At 34.2% G+C, this 25,123-nt stretch overlaps 1 protein-coding gene across 1 annotated transcript in view; it reads right to left on the reverse strand.

Moving 5' to 3' along the window:
• LRP1B (LDL receptor related protein 1B) overlaps positions 1–25,123 on the reverse strand; it is a 1,553,318-nt gene that overhangs the window by 201,553 nt on the left and 1,326,642 nt on the right. Inside the window, exons 57-60 of the mRNA XM_084892846.1 lie at positions 22,364–22,449; positions 13,877–13,999; positions 12,137–12,318; positions 605–804 (exon numbers count right to left, since the gene is read on the reverse strand). Of these exons, the coding sequence (XP_084748972.1) occupies positions 605–804; positions 12,137–12,318; positions 13,877–13,999; positions 22,364–22,449 (591 nt within the window). The remainder of the gene's footprint in view (positions 1–604; positions 805–12,136; positions 12,319–13,876; positions 14,000–22,363; positions 22,450–25,123) is intronic.

The following is a 25,123-nucleotide window of genomic DNA, read 5'->3' on the forward strand; positions in this document are numbered from 1 at the left end:
TCTTTTATATTTAAATTATGAACATTATTCCAATTTGAAAACTGTTTCCACATTAATTTTTGTTGCCATTGTTGAGTAGATAACAATCAATTTAATTATGTTTTAATACAACTGATAGCTTTTAAGTAAGATTGCTTCAGTTTCTTTAAAGAACTGCACTTTTACTTAGTGTTTTAAGAAAACTCAACGCTCTTAGATTGTAACAAAAGCCTTATGTTTACAAGCAAATATTCTTGTTTCATTTCAATTGGAATACATGTTTATGGTAACTTATAAATACATTGTCCATATATCATATATATATATATATATATATATATATTATATATATATATATATTATATATATGAACTATTTAGAAAAGTACAATTAGAGAAAACCTAGAGTGTCAAAATGATTTTTATGCGTGCTTACAGAAGTTTTCAATAAATATATCTAATGTCTTATTTACCAATATTATCATAAATGAGTATCATAATTAACACTACATTTTGAAATGTATTTGATTAAAAGTATATGTAATGAATGTCTATAGACACATGCTTTTTTCTAAAATATTTTATGAAGTGGCAAAATACTGAATCATTTGTGCTGTTGTACCAACCTTTATGTCTGTGAGAGCCATCCATGTTGCTAAATTCAATGTGGTTTTCATCAGCCCAGTAGAGTCTCTGGTTGACATAATCGATAGTGAGTGCCATAGGTCTAGAAATCTTGGAGTCTATGACAACACTCTGATTGGTTCCATCCATTCCAACCCGGCCAATGTGCGGATACTCACAGCAGTCAATCCAATACAAATACCTAGGGGAGAAAGTCAGTGGCCATTTAGTTTACAGACACTTAACGAGCAAAACCTCACACAATATTTCACTTCTTTGCTCAACTATCCCCACATTAATTTTTGGTATTTCTCTGAATTGTAGCTTCTAATAAGCACACGTCAAGGGAAAGCTTTCTAATAACTTTTTTTTTAGACTTTTAAATGTCCATATAATTTTAAACATGCTTCTTTTCATATACAAACTCATATATATATAACATTAACATATGTAAACCTTCAAAATCCATTTATAATGTTAGAGAATAAAATTTTCCAGATATATGAGTTTCTTTTGGTGCATCATTTATGAAAACTTCTAAATGTATTATAGAGGAGTGCATTATATTTGCTTAACTCTGCAATTGTTCAATGTGTTAGCCACTAGTTAATTGTGACTCTTCAAATTTAAATTAATCAAAGATATGTAAGGTTAAATGGATGCATTGTACCTCAGTCACACTAGCACATTGCTGGGGCTTGACAACCATGTGTCTGGTGGCTCCATATCCAATAGCATAGATCCAGACACTTACATCATCACTGGAAGTTCTACTAGGCAGCACTGATTTAAATTATGTTGTTGGAAATTCTGGTGTAGAATATATATACCATGGGCAATAAATAGTAAAATTAAGAAAATAATATTGGTATAAATCTAATTGAGCTAAACATAATTATTGTACCCCATAATATATAATACAAATACTGTGTGTGTATATATATATATATATATATATATATATATATATATATATTGTATGTGTAGATGTACAGAGATAACTTAGAAATTTCTTTCTATTTAATTAAATCATTTTATTTTTATCATAGTAGAAAAAGCACTTAATCTTTTGGAATATTTTCTTATCTCGATTATTCAATACTAGAGGCCTGATGCATCAAATTCATGGAAAAGTAGGCCTTTCTTCTCCTGACTGCCAGCACTGGCTTCCCTCCGGCACCTGGAACCTGGGCTTCCATGGCAGCCCCGGCTTAGACCAGAAGGTTGTTGGGAAGGACATCCAGAAGGAAGTCTGGTCTAATTAGCATATTATGCTTTTATTATAGATTGGAATTAGATATAGAATGTTTTATGGATTTTTCACGCTCTAACTCTAAAATTAAAATCTATAAACCAAATTATTTCTCCCAGACCTCATCTTTTCTTTTTGTATAATTAAAATAATATGGTATGAAATTACTCTCTATGATTTAAACTTAAAATATTTCTCATTTCTTTTCACATTGATAATTGTGCTCAGATATTTTAACCATACATTAGAAAAAAATATAAAGGTTTTCAGAAAAAACAAAACAAAACATTTATCAATACAGGAATAACAAATAATTATTGTAAAAATGTGTATTTTGTGTTAGTTATTTCAGAAGTATATGCATAAAAGCAAGTGGTAGTGGATTATAAAGATAATAAAAATGTTCCTTTGCTAGTCAAAATTACATTGAATCATAATTAAGCATGACAAAAATGCAAAACATATTTTTGATAAAAACAAAACAAAATGTAGAATTGTGTGAGCAGAGATCTAAAAAGAGCTCTTAGAGCCAAAAGTTGAAATCAGACCTGAGTCTGAAAATATCCATCAATTGCATAAGGCAATGTTAGAATTCCTACCTAAGGTTTTTGTAGATCTATGTTACTTTGCACATATTTTGAAAATTTCAAATTATCAAGTAATAATACATGAGAAGCTCTTCAGAAATTAATGTGTTCTATTTTTTTAAATCTTGAATTATTTTTAGTATATCTTTATTTAGAAACACTTTCAGTATATCTTTATTTAGAAAAACCAACATATGTAGTGAAATACATAAAGAAAAACACACAATCCATTCCTTTCAAGTAAATTTATGGAGGAATCCCTTGCTGTTGATACTAGAGATGATGATGGATATACAAAATAAAACAAAAAAGTAATAAAAAAATAGAAATCAAAAGATTGCTCAACTCACTGAAATAAACTAGAACATTCTTCCTTGTCTTTCTGACCCCTCAATCTTGGGAACACACTAACACAGCAATTTTTTTTTCATAATAAAATTGATATAAATATGCCAGTTTCTCTAACACATATTACCTATGACCAAATTTATTGTCATTTCATGTTTTAAGAACTAAATATAAGCAAATAAAACTTAAAAGCAATATTTAAAAATGAACATAACATACATTAAAGTGAACATATCCACATTGTCTTAACTAGAGATAGTCTTCATATTTCTACTTAGTTGTTTATTCTACATTTGCCTGCACTTGCAATTAAAATATCCCAAAACATAAAAGGAGTTTTCTCCATTAAAAGATATGAACAAAAGCAATTCAAATTTTTGGATGTGAATAATAATTGTTTTGAAGTCATTAAGTCAGCTATAAATTTCAAATTATTTGATCTCAACATAATATTAATTCTAAAGTTTTATTTGTATTCTGAAATTTTTCAATTGCCTACTTATCATTCTTTAAAAAAATAATTCTTTATTGTTGAAAATATTACGTATGTCCCCTTTTCCCCCCACTTGACACTCTCCAGCCCACCTCATCCTCCAGCCCAGGCCCTTATCAGCCCCATTGTCTGTGGCCATGGGTCATGCATATATGCATATCAGGTTCTTGGTTGATTATTTCCCACACATCCACTCTGCTCCTCCTTCCCTCCAAGATTCCACACTCTGTTCTATGCTTCCATGTCTCTGGATCCACTCTGTTCATCAGTTTACTTTGTTACTTAGATTCCACATATGAGTGTGATCATGTGATACTGTCTTTCTCTGGCTTACTTAGCATGATACTCTCCATGTCCCTTCATGCTGTTTCAAAGGATAACAGGTTCCTCTTTTATACTACTGCATAGTATTCCATGGTATAAAGGTACCACAGCTTTTTTATTCACTCATCTACTGATGGGCACTTGGGCTATATTTCTAGATCTTAGCTATCATAAATTGTGCTGCTCTGAACTTAGGGGTGCACACATTATTTCTGATTGGCATTTTCATTTTCTTAGGACATATCTCTAGAAGAGGGATCACTGAGTCAAAAAGCAGTTTTATATTCATTTTGAATCACAGTGTTTTTATGGAGTCCAACATCTGGTTTCCCCAATCTCAGAAAGATTTGTAAACATTCTAGGCCTGAAATCCCCTTTGGCCTTCAAACTCCATTTGGCACAATATATTTCTTCATTTCTTTCCAATATTAAAATGTGTGAAATCAGCTCTAGTTGGAGCATTTAGTTCAAGTTCCACATTTACACTTACGTGCTTTTATCTTATCATTTCCCTTGCTCTTGCCTGTTCCATTATATAGATGTTTTCATTCAGACATAATCCACATTGCCCCTTGTTCTCCACAAGTTCTTTTCTGAATCATGTCAGTTCATGATTTCAAGGAAAGTTATAAGATTAAATATAATTGAGAAATGCTTTCTTAAACAAAGTAAGCATTATTGTTTTTATTGTAGGGCATTCAAAGCCTTTCATATGCTACAAAACATTGCTTTTTCTGAGAGGCAATTGTAATATGCTTTTTTTAAATCACATAGTTTGGGGTGACAGCATTTATTTTTTTAGAGCATTTTCCAGATATCACACTTCCAGAACCTGTATTGTAGGCCTTTTTCATCTAGGGAATTTCATTGTCATGTGTGTAATTGAACACATGTACCAGGCATAATGAACCCACAAAACAATACTGATATGGGTTCTCAGCCATCATAATAAAAAAACGAACAAACAAAGAAACAAAAAAACCCTAAGCCAATAAGTCATTTGGTGGAACTCCAAAGCCACTCTTAAGTAGATTGAGAACCATAATTTAAAACAATAGTTAATTGAGGCTATATTGAATATCAGATATAGCTTAGTACTGAGAAAACAGAGGTAAACATATCTTTGCCTCAAATATCTCTCTGTAAATACAATAGAAGTGGAGGTAAAACAAATGAAAAAATTACAGCATATTATGATAAAACTATTTTACAGTGAAGGCACAAAAGAGGGATGATAGTTTAGCTAGAAAAAGCACAAAAGAAATCTGTGCTCACTAATAGTAGTTTTTAGCATAAATTTTATCTTCACAACTACCTTTTGAACTCTTTAATGACAATGATATGTATATCTTTCATATTTTAGAACAAAGTATAATTTAATTGAAGATTATAATGCTGCAAGAGGTCTTGAATATCACCTCTCTTAAAGCATTCATTTTACTTCTAAATTGAGACCATAAAAGAATATTTGTTTTGTCCTAGTCCATTATGATAGAGATACAGTTGGAACAGAACTCAGGTTGCTAGATTTATAGAGGAGGTTTTATTCTTTCTTTCCTGAGAGCACTATTTAGAGTCTTAAGAAAATAAGCTTTAGAAACAAATTACTTGGGTTGTGATTCCAGATTTACCCATTACTAGTTATGTGAACCTGGGCACTTTAATTAGCCTCTTTTAGCCTGGGTTTACTCATATGTTTAAAAAGGATAACTATTTTTCCTCACAGTATACTGTACGAATTAAATGAGAGAATATAAGGAACAAACTCAGAATACTGGTAAGCATGGACTAAGTGTTTAGCAAATATTAGCTATTATTATTTTATCTGCATTAGATAGACACCATATGCAGTAATACGTTTTTTGGTTTAACAATATACAGAAAACTAGAGGCCCGGTGCATGGATTCCTGCACAATGAAAGGAAGTTAATTAGAAGGTGGCCAGCAGGGTGAGACTGGGCAAGATGGGTTAGACAAGCCTTGGAGCCAATCTCCTGGGCTAGCGCTGGGGTTTGAAGGGCAGCTGCAGAGTGACCAGGGTCCCTCTGGCAGCTGGGGTCCCTCAGCCTGGTCTGCAAGGGTCGGACCAAAACCTGCCCCTTGCAGACATTCCCGGAGGGGTCCCAGAGTGATAAAGGGCACTCTGCAAAGTTGTTGTCACTTGGCAGCTCCTGTGTTGATTGCCTGCCCCTAGTGGTCAGTGCGCACCATACCTACCAGCTGGTCAGCTTGTCAGTCAGTTAGTCGGTCAATTAGCCTTTTATATAATACTAGAGGCCAGTGCACAAAATTCGTGCATGGGGGAAAAGGGGTCTCCTCAGCCCACCCTGAAACCTCTCCAATCTGGGACCCCTTGGGGGATGACTGACTGCCAGTTTTGGCATGATCCCAGGGGTCCAGCCGAATCTGGCAGTTGCACATCTCTCTCATAATCTGGGACTGCTGGCTCCTAACTGCTCACCTGCCTGCCTGCCTGATTTCCCCTAAGTGGCCCTTTTCCATCCTGATTACCCATAAATGCCTCTGCCTGTCAGCCTGATCGCCCCTAATGGCCCCACCCATGGGCTTGGCTGGCCCCAACTGTGTCCCTGCTGGGCTGGTTGCCCCTCAAATCCCCTTCTGCCAGCCTGGTCACCCCTCATTGCCTCCCTTGCCAGCCTGGTCGCCCCACGCAGCCAACTGTTCAGTTGTTTGTTTGTCCCTAGCTAAGCATGGACTGCTGGCCTTGTCGCCCCATGCATCCTGCTGTTCAGTTGTTACTGTGAGGGCATCATGACCAATTTGCACATTACTCTTTTATTAGTATAGATAGATGGCTACTTGCTAGATCTGGATTGTATGTATGTTATTACATGATTTGTCTGAATTTTATGTGTGTTATTACATTAATAGTCTACTTTCTCATCAACCAAAATACTATTATGAAAACATTCCCATCCACTCAAGAAAAGTATTAGTTGAACTATCATATAATCAGGTATGAATGGGCCTTAATAAACATGGGATTTCTTGTGTCCCTCTCCTTGTGGGCAGCTAACTTCTGATAGCTAAATTTTGCTTTATTTTCTATAGTTGACCCCTCATTAATATATGTTTGATTCAAGTTTCTTTGTATAAGAATACTAGTAATTTTAACATTAGAAATGCAGCCTCTTAAAAATTACCTAAGGACAATATTTGTTGTAAAGAATTAAAGTCGAAAATTAAAACTTCGGTGAAAATATCAAAAGGAGAGTTCTAAATTTCAACCAAATATTATGTAATATTTACCTAAGATTACATCTGAAAAATCTGATCCTCAAATAATATCTATTCTGTTATTACCAAGTGTAAATATACAAAAGAACATCTACTTGTAACCATAACAACAGGCTTCTATGATTCATGAGGATAGTTTTTTTTTTTAATAGTTTAATGTAATAACTTTAGATTTCTTTAAAATAAATTAGATAGAAATATTCTCTCTCAATGTTTACTTTTTTTCTGATTTGGGGAATAAATTCAGAGAAGTTTCTTCCAGCTACTTCTTTTTTTCTCATTTTGAATTACAAAATTAAGGTTTAATGCTCATTCCTTTTTGTTTTTGCCTAATATGAAAATAGAGGTTTAAAACTTGGTGGGGAAAATGTGGAGTTTTTTATGTGATTGTTTAATTTAATGAAATATTTATGTGTTCCCCATAGAAATCTGAAACAATTTTCATTCTTAGCATGCTTTTCATTTCCTCACAACAAAAGTTTTCTTATGACACTTTTCTTTGAAAAATGCAGGTTATTTATATGCCAATATATTGGTTTGTACATACAAGTTTCCTGTACCTATATAACCTATATGCTGTGTATGTCTAGTTGACTATTTATTATTTCCTTCATCAATGAGTTTAGCAACCCCTGTATTAGATGCAGACTAAAATTAAACCATGGCTGTTATGCTAATGTAACTTGCTTTCTAGATACATAAAAATATACACCAATAATAGTTATATATACACCTAAAACTAATTGGCATATACCAATTATACAGCAATAAAAATAAATAAGTAGTTAAAATAAATAAAAGAGTTGTATAATGTAATGTTTTGAAAATATGGTGTCTACTTAAGCACAGTTGGGGAATATTTCACAGAAGTAGTGCTATTGTCTGCTCTTGCTTGAAAAATGGAAAGAAGAAGGACATTCTAGAAAGAAAGAATATTAGGAAAGAAAAAGAAATACTAAACTTTAAAAATGAAGCATGATTATAATGATTTAGGAAGTTTTCTTTATTTCTAAAAAACTCTTATTATCTATATTTAAAGTTTTATAAAAATGCTAATTGTTAAAATGGAAAAAGAAAAAAAGTTATATATATATATAATATTAGAGGCCTGTTGCACGATATTTGTGCAAGAATAGGCCCCTGGCTTCATTCCCAGCCACCCAGGAGCCAGCAAGTCCCTGTTCCCCACCCCAGACACCTGGCAGAAGGCAACTCCTCAGTCTCTGGCTGCAGGGGAGATGGCACATCCCCTCTTGCGGGCCGTCCGGAGCCAGCAAGTCCTCACTTCTGTCTGGAGCACCACTCTAGTAGCTTACTCTGCTGCCTCCCTTCCCTTCATAGCAGGCTTCACACTGCTCTGCACCTGAATGTGCAAATTAACCTCTATCTTTGTTGGGTTAATTTGCATACTCACTCTGATTGGCCCTGGGTGTAGCAGAGTGATGATTAATTTGCATGTTTCTCTTTTATTAGGTAAGGTTTTGTTTTTGTTTTTGTTTTCTTAATCTCTTATTTGGATGGCTCTTAAAAAATCATTCTCATGATCCAAGATTATTTTGTTACTGGGAACTCTAGTTTCATATAACAGAGAAAATATATTAAAACGGGGATTTTAATATCTCACTAACTAAATAATCCTAACAAAGTCACTTGTACATTTTGAGGTTGAATGTTCTAATCTGTACTCTGAGGATAATAGTAAAAATTATCCTCTTTCCAAGAAACTCTGAGTAAATAGTACAATCATATAAAATATGAAATGGAGGGATAACTTTCTAATTCATAAAATTCTATTAAGTGGAAGTAATCTTCATCCTCATTATTAAAGTACTAGAGGCCCAGCACACAGAGATTTGAGAAAGAATGGGCCTTCCTGCCCCTGGCTGTTGGCACAGCCTTTGCTCTGGCCCAAGCTGCCTTTCTGACTTCCCACACTGCCCAGAGGCCTGGAACAGCTGGGACAGTGTGGAATGTCTGCATCATTGTCAAGGCAAAGACACAAGCATCCTGCCCCACCCCTGGTGGTGGCTGTGTATGCAAATTAACCCACCATCTTTATTGGGTTGATTTGTATACTCACTCCTGATTGGCTAGTGGGTGTCACGAAGGTATGGTCAATTTGAATCTTACCCTTTTATTAGTGTAGACCATAACTTGCAATCTGAATAGGTCTACAAACCCATCTGGAGAAATTATTTTTCTATTTACCTGTTTTCCCAAGCCAGAAAGGCTTGCTTATTTTGTTCATTTGTTTGCTTCTTGTTGTTTTGATATATTCCTAGCTCTTCCTTACTCTGTAAAGTGAACTGGTATAAAAGTTTCACAGTTACTGATAATTACTTCATTCCACTGTGCCATATTCTTATGTGTCTTTGCTTTCCCAGAGAGCTTGTTCATTTTTCTTAAAATGCCTCTTGCTTGGAGTGCATCTCATTACCTAATTTTTACTCTACCCGTTTTGTCTATGAAACTTTCTTTGATCTCATGTTCGGTCTTCCTATCTTATAATTATTGAATTGTATTCTAATTATTTACTCATCTGCCTACCCACTGGACAGTAAAATAATTGAAGATAGGTGCCTTTTATCCTTATGTTCCTACTATAGTGCTATACATACACTAAATGCTAAAGAAGTAAGTGTTGAAAAAAATGAGTGAATAGAAAATTTATTTTCTGCTAACCAGGACTATCACACATTCACTTTAATGTCTGTCATGAGGGTCTTTTGTTATTATAACATGAATTGACATCTTAATCATCCAGAAAGATAAAATTATGCTCAGCAAAGTTTTAACATTAATTTCTTTTCTATTCTACTTTAAAAATATGAATATTTTTAAAAATAAAAATATAAATTAGTGCAAAACATAAATATTGCACTAATTACTTTTATAAATATTAAATGTAAATAATTTGTATTTCCCCAAATGTATGATAATTTAGAACATTGATTCCCAAAGTAAAGCAGATAACAAAAGTATTAGAAAAATTGAATTTCGGATGAGTTTAAATATAACAACCAGGAAGATGGTCTATCTACTTGTAGCTCTTTTCTACTCTTAGTAATCACCATATCCAACTGATTTGTGACAACTGGCATACTATTATCAAAAGAAAACAATGACCACAAACTGCTTCCTATATGTTTAATGCTTCATTACACTCGTGCCATAAGCCTTATCCTCCCTAAACAAAACCTTGCCCAATTCCTCACTGAATATCAGAACAGAAATATCACTTTTCAAGGAAAGAGAAGTCAGTACTGTTGGCATCTTCAAAATGTATGCAAATAACAATGGTAATCCGATGTAGAAAGATTCAATTGAACTTTTTATGAAATAATCTTATCATTTCAGCTGCTGTTTGGGGAGCAGAATTGCACAATATTGGGGACATATATCGCTTTTCAGCCTGAAGCTCACCCCATAAAAGCTAAAATCCAGGTTGGCCTACTGTCTCTCTCAGGGGAGCTAGGGAAACAGCATGAACAAAAAGGTGTCATTACATTTTATCTGTTAGAATAGGTGGCTTTCACTGTTTCATAAGAACTTCAAATTTTTATCTATTTCATTGGTTATAAAATGATATATCCATATCAGAACCCAAATATTATCAAAAAAGGAAATCAAGGGAATCTCTCATAATCTCTACAAAAATTCAATACTTCACTTTTTAAAAATGACACTTTTGATGGTTGGGTTTATGTTGATGATAACTTATGGCTATTTTCAGTTTATGAGGTAATAACGGGGATCTGGGCAAAATAAAACAAAACTGGATTCAGGTCTCGATTTATGACTAGGAAATTCCATAAGACTACTATTACCCACAGATAATGATTTTTCATTTAGAAAATGAAGCATCTTGAATGGTATAAAATGAGAAACTAAGCCAACTAGCTTTGAAGAAAGGGACAATGGTTTGGACACAGTAGAATAAATACCTTCTCAGAAAATACAAAAGGAATTAAATTATTTACATTCTTATGAATGAATGATGATGGTAACCAAACTTAGTTCATCTGGACACACTCTATTGAAACTCATAGAAATAGTCTCTCATGACTCTCAGTTAAAATAGAATTTACACTCTTGAAATGTATGTTGTCATGGTAAAGAAAATATTTTAAAAAGTAACAAAATGGTTATATAATTATATAGTGAAAAGTTAACACTTGCAAATTACTTTGGAAATAGAATGATATTTATAGTAGAAGGGTTCTCTATTAGGTACTGCTTTCACCGAAAATAATGTTTAAAATTATGTTGTAAAATATACTATGACTTGACTACTCTGCCAATTGCAAATAGAAGAGACCAAAACACATAGTAAATATATTAGCAAGAAGCAAAATTGAATTGTTGCATATGATATGATAAAAAGCAATGATTTGAAATTATTGAAATTAATTTAGGTGGCAAAAAATCAAGAGCACTATAGTGTACTATTTTAAAACATCAAATTCTTCTCTAAAATCCTTACTTTAGAAATTGTGGTGAGTGGATTGAACTTCTACAGAGATCATTTTGGAGTATGTAATCACTCTAAATTACACTGCAAAGAACAATAGTAAGATATGCCTTCTCTACTTACCAAAACAATATAATTGAAAATAAACGATCATAATCTATAGAACTTTAGCAAACATACACACAGCTTTGACACCTTAATGTGTGTTCATCTCTCATCTGCAATCTCCAGCCTACTGTCCTTGACTTTTCTGATGACCTCTTCTTCATTCTCACAATGACATTCAAATGAAACACAGCTCCAATATGAATCTTTCCTGATCTTCTCACCATGCTATTTCTTTTGAATTTATGTAAAATGTACCTTGTTGTTTAATATCCATGGGTACTATTTATGTCTCCTGCTCTAAAATGATACAGAAATGTTATCAGCCATATCTGTGATGATCACATAGATACAAAATGTGATCCAAGGATTTGCCTTTCCTCCAAGATTTAAAGGCATTAAAGTTAAATAAGTCTGTAAGTTTTCTGCATTTCCACAATACATTTATTGGTTAGTTAGAAAGACTTTTTGTTTAGAACTTTAAAGTATATTTGCTGTAAAATACCGAAACTTTAATTTTTTTTTTTATTTCACTGTGATAGTCACATTTCTATTTATGAGTCCTCAGTAAAGATTTCTACACATTCACACTTTACATTGGTTTCCACGTTAAATCACACAGAACAGGATTTGTCACATTAAATGTAATCCACAGTCTTAATTTTTAATGTAAGATTTTCAATGTTTGATACAAACCCAGCTCGTGGATCTAAAGACAGGTCCCTGGGAAACTTCAGCTTTTTGCTAACGAGTATAGTAGGGTATAAGCCATTGACTTTGGATACTTCAATGATCCTTTTCTCTGTGTCAGACCAATAGAGATTTTTCCCAATCCAATCAACAGCAAGCGCATTGGGGACAGCTGTGTTATGCACTACCTAACAAAATAAGAATTTAAACCAGTTAACAGTGTAAATGCCTAGAATAAGAACTGAACATTTCTTCTTGATTGTTACAGATAATAGAATCCTATTTAAAGATTAGAAATAAAATTTACATAGGCATAAAACAGAACAATTTATTCTAATAAAATGACTTACTCTTTTGTGAGAAATTACCTAATATGTAACCAGGCCCCCAGAAATTACATGTGGTTTTAAGAAAGAAATGCTCAAATTTAAAAACAGCTGTTTGACAGCCGCATAATTATTGATCACATTTTCATTTTAGTTTATTTGTACTCTTAAAATTTGGGGTAAAAAATCTGTCACAAAGACATACACACATAAAAATTATTGAAATTTATCTTTAACAGGTTCTAGGGGCGATATCAATAGCAGTTACCATTCCCTCAACTGCTGTTGCCCTATGTAACTGCTCTACTACAGGAATGGAAAAAATGCAAGGGAGAACCCAACATAATCAAAGGGAAGTTATTTTTATACAACTACTGTGCTCAATTCTATCCCATCTCAATATCAAATATAATAGAATATAAGCTTTTTATATACAAATATGACACATATAAAATAATCCAAAATTCTTAAAATATATGAGCACTGTTTCTGAGTTTTTCGTGCTTTGAGGACTGAATAAAAGAAGCAATTGAAACATGGGGCTGCATAGAAACCAAAAGTACCATCGTTTGAGACAAAAACAAAAACAAAAAAAACAAAAACAAACAAACAAAAAAACCACATTGAATTTTTATAGTTATCCTTTCCCAATAACCACAAATAGTAAAGATATAAAGTGACAACATAAACATTTTTAGCATTTAATAATATCAACCTACAATACTGAATTGTATAACATATTTTCTACTTTCTCCAAAATTCCAAATTGGAAAATTGTTATGTATGACCATTAAAATGAAAATCAGTGAATTATTAATCCCAAAGGAAGAAAGATGCATTTTGTAACCCTATATTATGACATAATTTAAATAATTTTACTTTAAAACCTGAGATAACACAGAAATGGTACCAAATATCTCACATCTAGAAGGTGACAGGTACTTAATTATGATGCTGTCTAATCAGAACATTCATGATTTCATACAAACACATTCAATTATTTCCATCTATAGTAGGTTAATTTTAATAGTGCTATAATTTTAATCTATAATTTAATAATTAATATCTTTCAATTACACATACTCTGTCTCAATCTTTTCTTCTATATAAATTAATAAAAGCTATCATTCAAGCTGGAACCATCTATCACATTTTCTAGGGTTGTGAATAAGGATCTAAATTTTATTTACTCAATTTGATTTTCACCTTATTTCAAGTAATAGCATTATAATGAAATATAATAACAAAAGAATTATATTTCACATTTAAACTATGTATTAATTTACATTATAAAATGTGAAATGCACATCAATCTAATATATTCTATGAGTTGTACCATTACCTTCAAATAACATTTTCTGTTTAATTCAACCACGCTAATAAAATATCCAATAATCCCATTGTTGTAATGTTTAGGTACCTTAATATCACTTCCATTTAAACACATTCTATTTATACGGCTGCCATTGGGTCGGCTGGAATCAATCCAATAGATGAATTCTTCTCTGTAATCAAAATCTACAGCAATAACATTGTTTAATCCCTAAAAAATAAAAAAAGAAATAGTTAAGTAGAAATTATTTTTAAATGTTTTAGGAGTTTATACCAGTCTCTATCTCCTTTTAAATACTTATAGCTATTACAATGAGTGACATTTGTGATCAAATCTTTTTAAAAGCATCATATGTTTACATTTCCCCTGCATTATACACTTAAGAGGTTGCATGAATTATTTGAAAATATTTTGTAAGCAGACCACAACAATTTCAGAATTTTTATAGATAATGGTATAAGCAAATAGCAGTAAAGGGGGAGGGAGGAGGGCAATAACTTGCTTTTAGAGAGATAATGTGAAATACTCTCACTATAGGTTAATACTTAATATTAGGAGCCCAATGCCACCCACCCACCTGCAGCTCTGCCTTGACACCCAAACCTGTCCACGCAGAGCTCCAGCCTGCCTGGCCCAGCCTCCAAATCCCCTGGCCTTCTCTGGCCACTTCAAGCCCCACCCTTAGTCCCTTGAGTTGCCTTGGGCTGGTCCCACCTTCTCTGGTCACTACCCCACTTCTGCCCTGTCTCTGGAGCAATACGGTGGTTCAATCCTGTCATGGTGCCAGAGGAGAGCATGGATGCCTCCTGCCTGCTGCACTGTGCTCCTTCCCCTGGCAGGCAGGCCATGGGGCACTCAGAGTGCGAGCTGTGGGTGGCTAAGGACTGGTGAGGGGGGCGCTATGGACTCTCACTCCTGACCTCCCTGGTATGGGATGGTCCCAACTCCTCCAGGCGCCTCCCCACTTCCATCCCAACTCCAGAGCAACACCCCAGCTAATATGCTAATGACCTGGTCATTACCCATAATGGAGTCCTGGCCATTAGCATATTAGCTCTTTATTAGTATAGATACATTTGATGTCATTATTATCATCTGTTCTGTAGAATAACTAGAAAAGAGCCCAGATCTAAATGGGAATAACTAAAGATCATGATTTATGATGATCCCTGGATAGCCATTTGATTAAAATCAGAAACACAATTTAGAAATTTTATTATTTACAAAATATTTTGTCTCTGGATAAATACACACCCCCTTCCCTCTTTAATGCTTCCAGTGGTTCCTTAGGCAACACATGCCATATCAGGATTTAAAGTCATAACCTTATGCGAGTATTTGACCAAAGAGGAAGTGGAGAGTCAATATCCTTTGTCCCTTGTGGTGAGGAAAAACCTCACTTTGGACTCCTGGGTATGCAGTAGTTAGCAGGGAACAAAACTAGATAGGAATTCAGCCGATGGGTTTTAGATGCCTCAGACCTTAGGTTTAGTAGTTCTGCTGTCTGACTGATGTTGAGCACTGTGCACCAGCACCTGGGAGTCTTCTGAGATGTGAGATTGTTCAAATGATTGCCTAGGGATTCGTTTAATTCAGGTCTATTGTTAGGGCTTGTAGATTTACTTCCTTTAGTAGCCAATAAAACTTAGATCAGAATTTCAATTCTGCTAACTCATTTTAATGCTGGAATAGTTTATTAATATAGAAATTCTTATGGATCAAAAAAATAATTTGATACAGCAGACATTTGGTAAGGCTCTGAGAGACCTTATTCTATCTTCATAGCTGATGTAAGTGGCTTATATCAACATTCACACTAAAGCTGTAGTTCAGTATTAAATTATTTTAAGAATCATTTATTAGTAGGTTTAGTTTTATAGTTAAGGATTAGCATTTCAGGAAGATAAGTTCTTTTGTTTGCCTTGGTTTAGTTTGGAGAAGGAACGATGGTATTTACCACATGTGAATTGTCTCATTATGTAGTCTCAAAATTTGCAATTTGATAATAAGAATGACACTGTATTAGATTTATATAATGCCTTTTGAGAAACAGGGGAAGGTTACATTATTACTTTCCAGATTTTAGTTCTTTCTGACCATCTCCAAGACTAAATTGCCTATGTACAGAAGCAATTTAGAGAAGGTTTTGGCAAATACTGATTTTTTTTTTCCTTCTCTCAGCAGGGCTGTATTCTAGTAGTGACAGTGTTAAGATCATAGGTTCAAGTCAGATGCTTTTATTTGGCTTAACATGAGCAAAATGTTTTCTTCAGCTTCACATTATAAAGGTAAATGGAAATAGCTAAGAACACAGAATTGCATGCCATTGCTCATAAACAAGAGACACAAGAAAGTAAACATGCCTCTGTAAATTCCTCACTATGCCCAGATAAATACATGCAAGTGTACTTCTTATTGATGTTACTAATCAAGGTAATGACTATAAGTGCTAAAAAAAAAAATCTAAACTAAAATCCTAGTCACAGACTCAAAACATTCACTAAAAATGTATTCATAAGCTAAAAACTGGAGGACTCCTTAACTAAATGTACTTAAGTGTACATATCTAGAATGTTGCCTCTGCAGAATCAATGAATGTTCTAAAATATACATTGAATATATTCCAAGTTCTATAGAGGATTTAAAATATTCATTACAGTTGTCAATGGTGTCGCTCAGTGGATAGAGTGTCAACACTTGGACTGAGGGTCACAGGTTCAATTCCTGGTCAAGGGCATGCACCTAGGTTGCAGGTTTCATTCCAGGCCCTAGCTGGGGTGCATGCAGGAGCAACAATCAATATGTCTTTCTCACATTGATTTCTCTTCCTTCCTCCCGCCCTCTCTCCCTCCTTCTCTCCTCCCCATCCACTTCCATTCTCTCTAAAAGTCAATGGGGAAAAATATCCTCAGGTGAGAGTTAGCTAACAAACAAACAAAACTCATTACATCCCTAACTGGTTTGGCTCAGTGGATAGAGCGTGTGCCTGCAGACTGAAGGGTCCCAGGTTCAATTCCGGTCAAGGGTATGTACTTTGGTTATAGGCACATCCCCAGTAGGGGGTGTGCAGGAGGCAGCTGATAATGTTTCTAACTATCCCTCCCCCTTCCTCTCTGTAAAAATCAATAAAATATTTTTAAAATAATCATTCCAAAAAAGTAGTCTACAATATTTCTTACATTCAAATGATTTTCACCAGATAAATAAGGTAAATGTGTTAAGGTTCTATGATAGGCTTGTAATTCAGATAGCTATGGATAAATCAGAGCTTTATAGAGAAACGGTTGAAAGAAACTTGTCTCCAGCTTTAGCAAAAATATACCTACTGCCATCAGTCATGCAAAATTATTCTCCTTTTTTTTTACAATAATCAATTTATATAATAAATATCTAATTCTAAATTTAGCAAACCCACTATAATAAATTAAAGTTGTAAACACAAAGAAGTTCAAGCTCTGAATCCCGACATATATATATCTAGCCAAACTTGTCATTGTTCTACTGCTTTACAAGTCATCCACACAGAAACAGTGCATTGATCTCTTTGTAGAATCATATGCAAGGTATGGTCAAAATAATGTCTAGAAACTAGAGTAGTCTCAGTGGCTTCAGAGATAAAAATTGGTTTCATCAAAATTCTATTTGCTTCTTTCATTTCTGTAGCTAAATACTTATACCCTTTGGATCAAAATGATTAACTTAAGAAATTGTGTTTTGTTTTTCTATTCAATTTTCCTGGAATAAAAGGTACTGTTAGAATTGAATTGGATAACATATGGAAAAGCTATTTGATTAATTTTCCTTTCTACAATCCATGTTATTAAAGTAGATTTTCTAAATGTACTGTCTGAATATAAGTTATAGCTTGCCATCTATAACTGTTTTGGACTACATTAGGCTAAAATTTTTTTTCCACCAGTTGTTATAATTGTATGCTACAACATTTCTTGAGATTGTTACAGTGTATAAAATTCAAGATGTTAGGGTAAATCATTTTCCCTAATCACCTACACAAAACATTCCCAAATAATGAAAGCAAAGTTTGTGTCTTTCATTTATTTTTACTAAGTTAAATATGGAGAGATAATTACTTTTGTTTTCTACCCAAGTCTGTACATGTAGACAATCTCTGAGACAGAAAAATGGTTTTCTACTTCCTAGAAGTTCTTGAGTATTTCTGCAATGCTATGGCAAAGTCATGGTAAAAATATGGTCCCTGACAGAAATGATGTATTCAAACTGACGGTTGTCAAAACCAGAAGTAAGACTTACCTTCAATTGGGGGGGCGGGGGGTCTCTATTTCATTGCTCAATGGTCCCCATTAACAAACACTTTACAAAACCACAGGTCTTTAGAATCCTTATGAGCTTCCTCATCTTCCTCACTCCCTTTTTATTTTCATAGGAAAGCTATCTGAGCCCACCCAGCATGGCTCTGTGGTTGAACATTAACCTATGAACATGGAGGTTAAGGTTTGGTTCCCAGTCAGGGCACATGCCCCTGTTATGGGCTCAATCCCCAGCAAGGGTCATGTAGAAGGCAGGTCAAGGACTCTCTGTCATCACTGATGTTTTTATCTCTCCCTCCCCTTCCCTTCCCCTCTAAAATCAATAAAAATATATTTTAAAATAAAATAAAACTATATGAAATTCATTCCCACTTAGATACGAGTGATTGGCAATAGTTTAAAATAATGCCACCAGGGGAAAAAAACAAACAAACAAAAAACTGTTATCTGAAAGTGTGCATTAAAGAGGTTTGGTTATATGAAATAGACTTAAATCATGCATAGAGAAATGTAATTTTGCTCCATTAAGAACAATCTTAGATAACATATTAGCTATAAAAAAAACTACAAAAGAGATATCAATAGAAATGTCCTGAGCCACAGGGTTGGAAAATTGGAAAATGAAGCAAGGAGTGCCATTGAAATTGTTATGGGTCTTTCATGATGCTATTGTATATTAGGTAAATTTGTGGTTCAGTTGAGCTTATACATAGAATATCCTAAAAAGAAGACTTCCTAAAATAGCACACTCTAAAACAAAGACATGCTAAAAAATAAACACATGTGACTACATGGATGGATTTTGAGAATATCATGCTAAATGAAATAAATCAGAAAGAAAAAGTCAAAAGCCATATGATTTCACCCATATGTAGGATATAAAATTGAAAGCAACAAATGAAAAAAACAAGAAAAACAAATAAAACGCATAAATACAGATGACAGTGTGGTGTCATGAGAGGGAAGGGGTGGAGGAGGAGTAAAGGGGGTCAGATATAGGGTGATGGAAGGGAATGTGACTTTGGGTAGTGAACACACAATGCATATAATTGCACACTTGAAAACTATATACTTTATTAACCAATAAATTTAATTTAAAAATAAATAAATATAATAAAACAATAAATCTTTAAAGGCAAAAAAGAAAACCCTCCCCACCACACATACACACACACACACACACACACAAAACACACACACACACACACCATAAAAACAATAAACAATATAGTAAAAAGAAAATAAGCATATCCCTTTTCCAGAGATTATACAAGGAATTAATGACTGGCACACTTAATTTAGAAGGTAAAGGGAGGTCATAGAGATTTACTCCAAGAGAAAGATAGTTTTCAATATTCTGTACCTTTTCTATAAGCTTAAAATTAGGCTACACAGTACCACAGCTTTCCCTCAAGGAGCTTTCCCTGTATCAGTGCCATTTCTCCTAATTCCGTTCCTCCCACTATAGCTTTGTTCTTGTTCCCATCTGTCTTCTGCTGAGATTCCAGTGTGACATAAGCCAACTTGTCTGACCTTTCACCCTGATAGTATCTGCCCTGTCTACTTAGATGGGTTATTACTGTAAGGATGAATCTAGGTACACGAAAGTGTGTTGCAAATGTATGGTATAAATTTAGATATTATTTTTAACATCTTTAATTCTCTGTTAAAGAGAACACTTTATGTTGTTCAAATGAATATTAGTTAAGGAAAAACACATTAAAAAAAAAGTAAGTTAGCCTAATCTGGTTTGGCTCAGTGGATAGAACGTTGGTCTGCGGACTGAAGGGTCCTGGGTTTGATTATGGTCGGGGGCATGTATATTGGTTGAGGGCATATCCCTGGTGGAAGATGTGCAGGAGGCAGCTGGTCGATGTTTCTCTCTCATTGATGTTTCTAGCTCTCTGTCCTTCTCCCTTCCTTCCTGTGAAAAATCAATAATATATATATTTTAAAAATTAAGTTAAATAATATAGAAAACTAGAGGCCCAGTATACATGAAATTGTTCGCGATTAGGGTCCCTAGGCCTAGCCAGGCCTCCATTGCTGGCCTCTGCTGCTCTGTGACACTATATGAAGTTCACCCCTGGATGCTCCCAGATGCTCTCATCCCCTCAACTGCTCTGCTAGGCTCCTCCTGCCCTGCCGCGGCTCCAGGAAGCTCGCTGCAGCTGCTGGATGCTCCTTGAAACTATCTTCCACACACACACTCTGACATTGCTCTGTGAGGCTCCCCGGACTCCATGACTGCTCTGTGAAACTTTCCCACCGCCACTCCATAGTTCCCACTGCCCCTCCCACCCCTCATGGAGAGCAGCTGTGGGTGGGGGTGAGAGAAGTGGGGCGGGAGGGGTTGGGGGGGCGGGGAGGAGAGAAGGGGCGGCGGACCAGTTGTCCATTTGATCCTGAAGGCACGTAGCTCTTTTATATGTTAGGATCATTTGGCCAGGCAAAAACTTTTCAATTTCAAAAGTTATATCTCCCTGAACTTTCTTCTAGGGATATTCATTAAAGAGGCAGTTGTCTGGCCCTGGCTGGTGTGGCTCAGTTGGTTGAGCATTACCCTGTGCTTTGAAAGGTCCCTAGTTCTATTCCCAGTCAGGGCACACACCCAGGTTGGGGTATGTAAATTTCTCTCTCCCTTACCCTTCCTCTTTCTCTCTAAAAACAAAACAAAGAAAACAAAAACAAAACAAATACATAAATAAAAATAAATCAATAAATCAATGTAAACTTTTTTTTTTTTAAAGAGACTTGTCTGATGCATACATTTTAAGTAGCTTTCAATTTAGTTTAAAAAAAAACAAACACGAAAATATTTTATTCAATCTCCTTAGGGCTCAGAATCAGGGAGAGGGGCAGTGTGATCTAATAAATGTTGGTGGCTCTTCCAAACTCAAAGAAAGAGTCTAATCCTCACAGACATCTGTGAATTAGGCAGGAATATTGTGGCAAGCACATGGTAAGTTTGAGCCCGCTGTGGATTTGGAAAGCACGGGCTGCATCTTAAAGTGGCAGCTGCTAAGCAGGCTGAATGGAAACCATTCAGCTTGTGAGCCTAGCCAGGGTACATAGTCTTTTTTTCTTTCCTTTTTTTTTCCTTTTTCCTTCTTTCGTTTTTATGTGACTTAGAGGAAAGCTGGAAAATCCAACTCTGTCATGAAGAGTCAATATTACAGTTGCTAATGGGAGATTACCATTAAAATAAGACTAAATCATTAATCAAAATGAGTATAAGAGCAGTAATGAAGAAGTCCATCAGTTGGGTGGGAAAAAATAATTTTAAGCAAGTATTTTTTGTGTTGCAGAAAAATTACCATATGAATGGCTTTTCCCCCCCTATGCCTAATGCTGGCATAAATACACTGTAAGAACAAGAAATGTCCTTATTCTTGGCACACTTGTTCTAGACAGTGCTTTCACATATGCATGCCATTATTATCTAGTTTGGGGCAATGAGATCTTTGTAACACAACAGATACAAGCTAAATAATTCTCAAGAAGCTATTTCTTCTGACAATTAAAAGTATGCTATAACTGTCTGTGATTCTTCTAGTCTATGTAGTAGCCATTCCAGTTTTAATCCTTTAATTTTATGCTATTTTCCTGCAGACTGGGATGGAAAAAAAATTTGACAAGAGCAAGTCATAGTATTTTATCTTGTCATAAATGGAAATTTTATCTTTTCATATCAAATAGCATATGTAAATATACTTTGACAATAGAGCTCAAATCTCAAAACAGATTCCCTTGGGTCTTGGGATAGGATGGGAGATAAGAGGGTAAAGAATGAAAACATGTGCCTCATAGCCTTTTAACTAAATGACAATCACACTTCTGTTCCCTTGCTTTTTACAAATTTTAAAGGCTAGGGGTCATTAATCTTGTTTTATCTCCTGGTTATAAACAGAAACTTGAATTCTATGAAAAATATTTATTTTAAAATCCCAAGGGGGTTGGGTGGGGGGCAAGTGTGGTAATGCACAAAAAAACCTTAATAGAGAATCGTATGCTTTCTCTGCTCCAGCTATTCTTGAGATAGTTACTCTCTTCCATGAATTACACCTTGCATCTTTTACTTTCTTTGAAATGGTTTGATGTGACAAATTCAGAGCTCCCCTGGACAATTCAAACAAAATAAAATTTATAGTATTCTCACATACATAAATGCATGTATTTATGAATAGCATTTCATAAATTCAAATTGCAAGATATTTCTGTGGCTCTAGGGCATACCTGAAGTATCCATAAGGAAAAATATAAAATCATCATGGGAATGTCATACCTGTTTTAAAAGGGTGTAGTTGGAGCCATCGGTGCTAATTTTTCTTATCTCGTGATGGTCAGCAAGAATTAAAAAAGGTTCTTCATCTAAATACCAAGACAAATAACATATTACTTTTTGGATTCATGGTTTTCTACTCTTGTTAGTTTCTGGAGTAATATAAAGTCAAATGCAGTGCCCTCCAGTAGATTAATGGTTAAAAAATTCACACTGAGACCTCAGTTGAAAATAAGATAAAAAGGCAACAGACACTCAGACAGTACAATCAAGGTAATTATAAATGCTAGACCTCTCTTTCCCTCAGTTCTCTTGAATATTAAGTTATCTAATTTATTTGATATTAATAGAAATACCTGCTGTTATAATCTGATTTTAGATGATTTTTTTTAAAAAGGATAAGCTGTACCGAAACAGGTTTGGCTCAGCGGTAGAGCATCGGTCTGCGGACTGAAGGGTCCCGGGTTCGATTCCGGTCAAGGGCATGTACATTGGTTGCGGGCACGTCCCCAGTGGGGGGTGTGCAAGAGGCAGCTGGTTTCTCTCTCATCGACGTTTCTAGCTCTCTATCTCCCTCCCTTCCTCTCTGTTAAAAATCAATAAAATAAAATAAAAAAATAAAAAAAACCTTAAAAAAAATGGATAAGCTGTCCTAATCTTAGAAAACTATAGTATAGTTAAACATCCATATAATAAAATATTTCATTTTTATGATTAAAAAAGTACCTTATGTGCTCAAAAAAGCTTCAGTAAAAACTGAGTATCATTGCCTACATATACATTTTTTTCATCTGCCTAGGTACTTCTCTTAAATAATTTCAGATGTATAGTATCTATAATCCTTTTCTATTAATTATACCTTTCTTTGAGTGTTTTTAAATTCCTTTAATAATCTTTATTTCCTTCTTGCTGTTTGTCCAATATCTTTTAATATCTCACTTGTTCTAGGAACTAGGAAAGATAATAATAAGAATCTGACCATGCTCCATATATGTGAAGATTCTCTAAACCTTTCAATTGATTTTATCATTAGAACTTATTTGGAAACAAATTAGTTTCTTCAATAAAATATATTCAGAAAGTATTTATGGTATATTTACTTGACTGTGTATCTTAATAATTTAAAATCAATTTTAGTCAAAACTGGTTTGGCTCAGTGGATAGAGCATCGGCCTGCAGACTGAAAACGTCCCAGGTTCAATTTTGGTCAAGGGCATGTACCTTGGTTGTAGGCACATCCCCGGTAGGGGGTGTGCAGGAGGCAGCTGATTGATGTTCCACTCTCATCAATGTTTCTAACTCTCTATCACTCTCCCTTCATCTCTGTAAAAAAAAAAATCAATAAAAATATATTTAAAAAAATAAAATAAAATTAGTTTGACCATATTCTTGATTGTTACAATCCTAAATCAATTCAATAAAAAATTTGTTCAAATTCTTTTTAAATACCTTAGTTTCTAAGATGTATTCATATGCTTAGTTTCTGGGTAAGCAAATTTAATATCAGCAGAAATTAGAAAAAACAATTAAAAGATAGTCACTTTATGTAATCTAATGTGAACTTTATTGGATAGCACCAATAGTTACAGTTCTTATCCTGTTTAATTTATGTTCCAAATTATTACTTTATTCTCCCTTTATCACTTATTTTATGGTAAATATATAATATATAACATATTATATTTTAGTATGTCAAGGATTAATAACATGTGTTGCACATGCTGGACAATCCCTTCCATCGGAGATGGCAGTGCCCTCATTAGTCATTCTAGTCTTTCTGTCGAGGTTAGAACCCTACCCAACAGTGTAAGACTTAGAACCCTACCCAACAGAGTAAGCTCTCAAGTTGAAGATGCCTTGTCATTCCTGTCAATATAGTTCTACATTTAAGTATAAAATTGATCAGTCATGTTCTAACTCAGTACTTAACAATTCTGTTCTTTACAACCTAACTGTATGACTTTAAACCATAAAACTATTATAAGGAAATAAACTTCTTGATGTAGATCTTTGTACTAATTATTTCAAAATGACACAAAAAGCACAAACAAGATAAATAAGTTGGACTAGATCAAACCAAAAAGCTTCTGCACAGCAAAAGAAACAATCGGTGTAATAAAAAGCAACCTACAGAATTAAAGAAAATATTTGCACATTATGTCTGACAAGGGGTTAATATCCAAGACATTTATAAAGAACTCCTAAATCTCAATTGGAAAAAAAAATCAATAAAAAGAGACAGAGGAGATTAAAATACATTTTTTTTCAAAGAAGACATATAAATGGCCAATTGGTACACAAAAATTTGCACACAAGCAATACTCATTAGGAAAATGCAAATCAAAACTACATTGTTAGAATGGATATCATCAAAAAGACCAAAAATATCAAATGCTGGGAAGGATGTGGAGAAAAGAGAACACTTGTGTATTGTTTGCAGAAATGTGCATGGGTGCAAGAACTGTAGCAAATAATATGGTGCTCTTCCGCATAAGATTAAAAATATAACTACCATATGTCCCAGCAATCTCACTTCTTTGTATACGTCCAAAATAAATAAAAACAAGGTACCAAATATACATTTGCTATCCCTGGTTACTGCAACATTACAGACAAGAACGAAGATATGGAAACAACCTACGTGTCTGTCAAAGGATGAACAGCTAACAAAAACAGATGAAGGAAACAAAAGTAGAATAGAGGTGCTGGTGGAGAAATGGGAGTTACTGATAAAAGAATATAAACTTCCATATAGAAGATGAA

Source organism: Pipistrellus hanaki (assembly GCF_964339955.1).
Source record: "Pipistrellus hanaki genome assembly, chromosome: 8".
Lineage (NCBI taxonomy): Eukaryota > Metazoa > Chordata > Mammalia > Chiroptera > Vespertilionidae > Pipistrellus > Pipistrellus hanaki.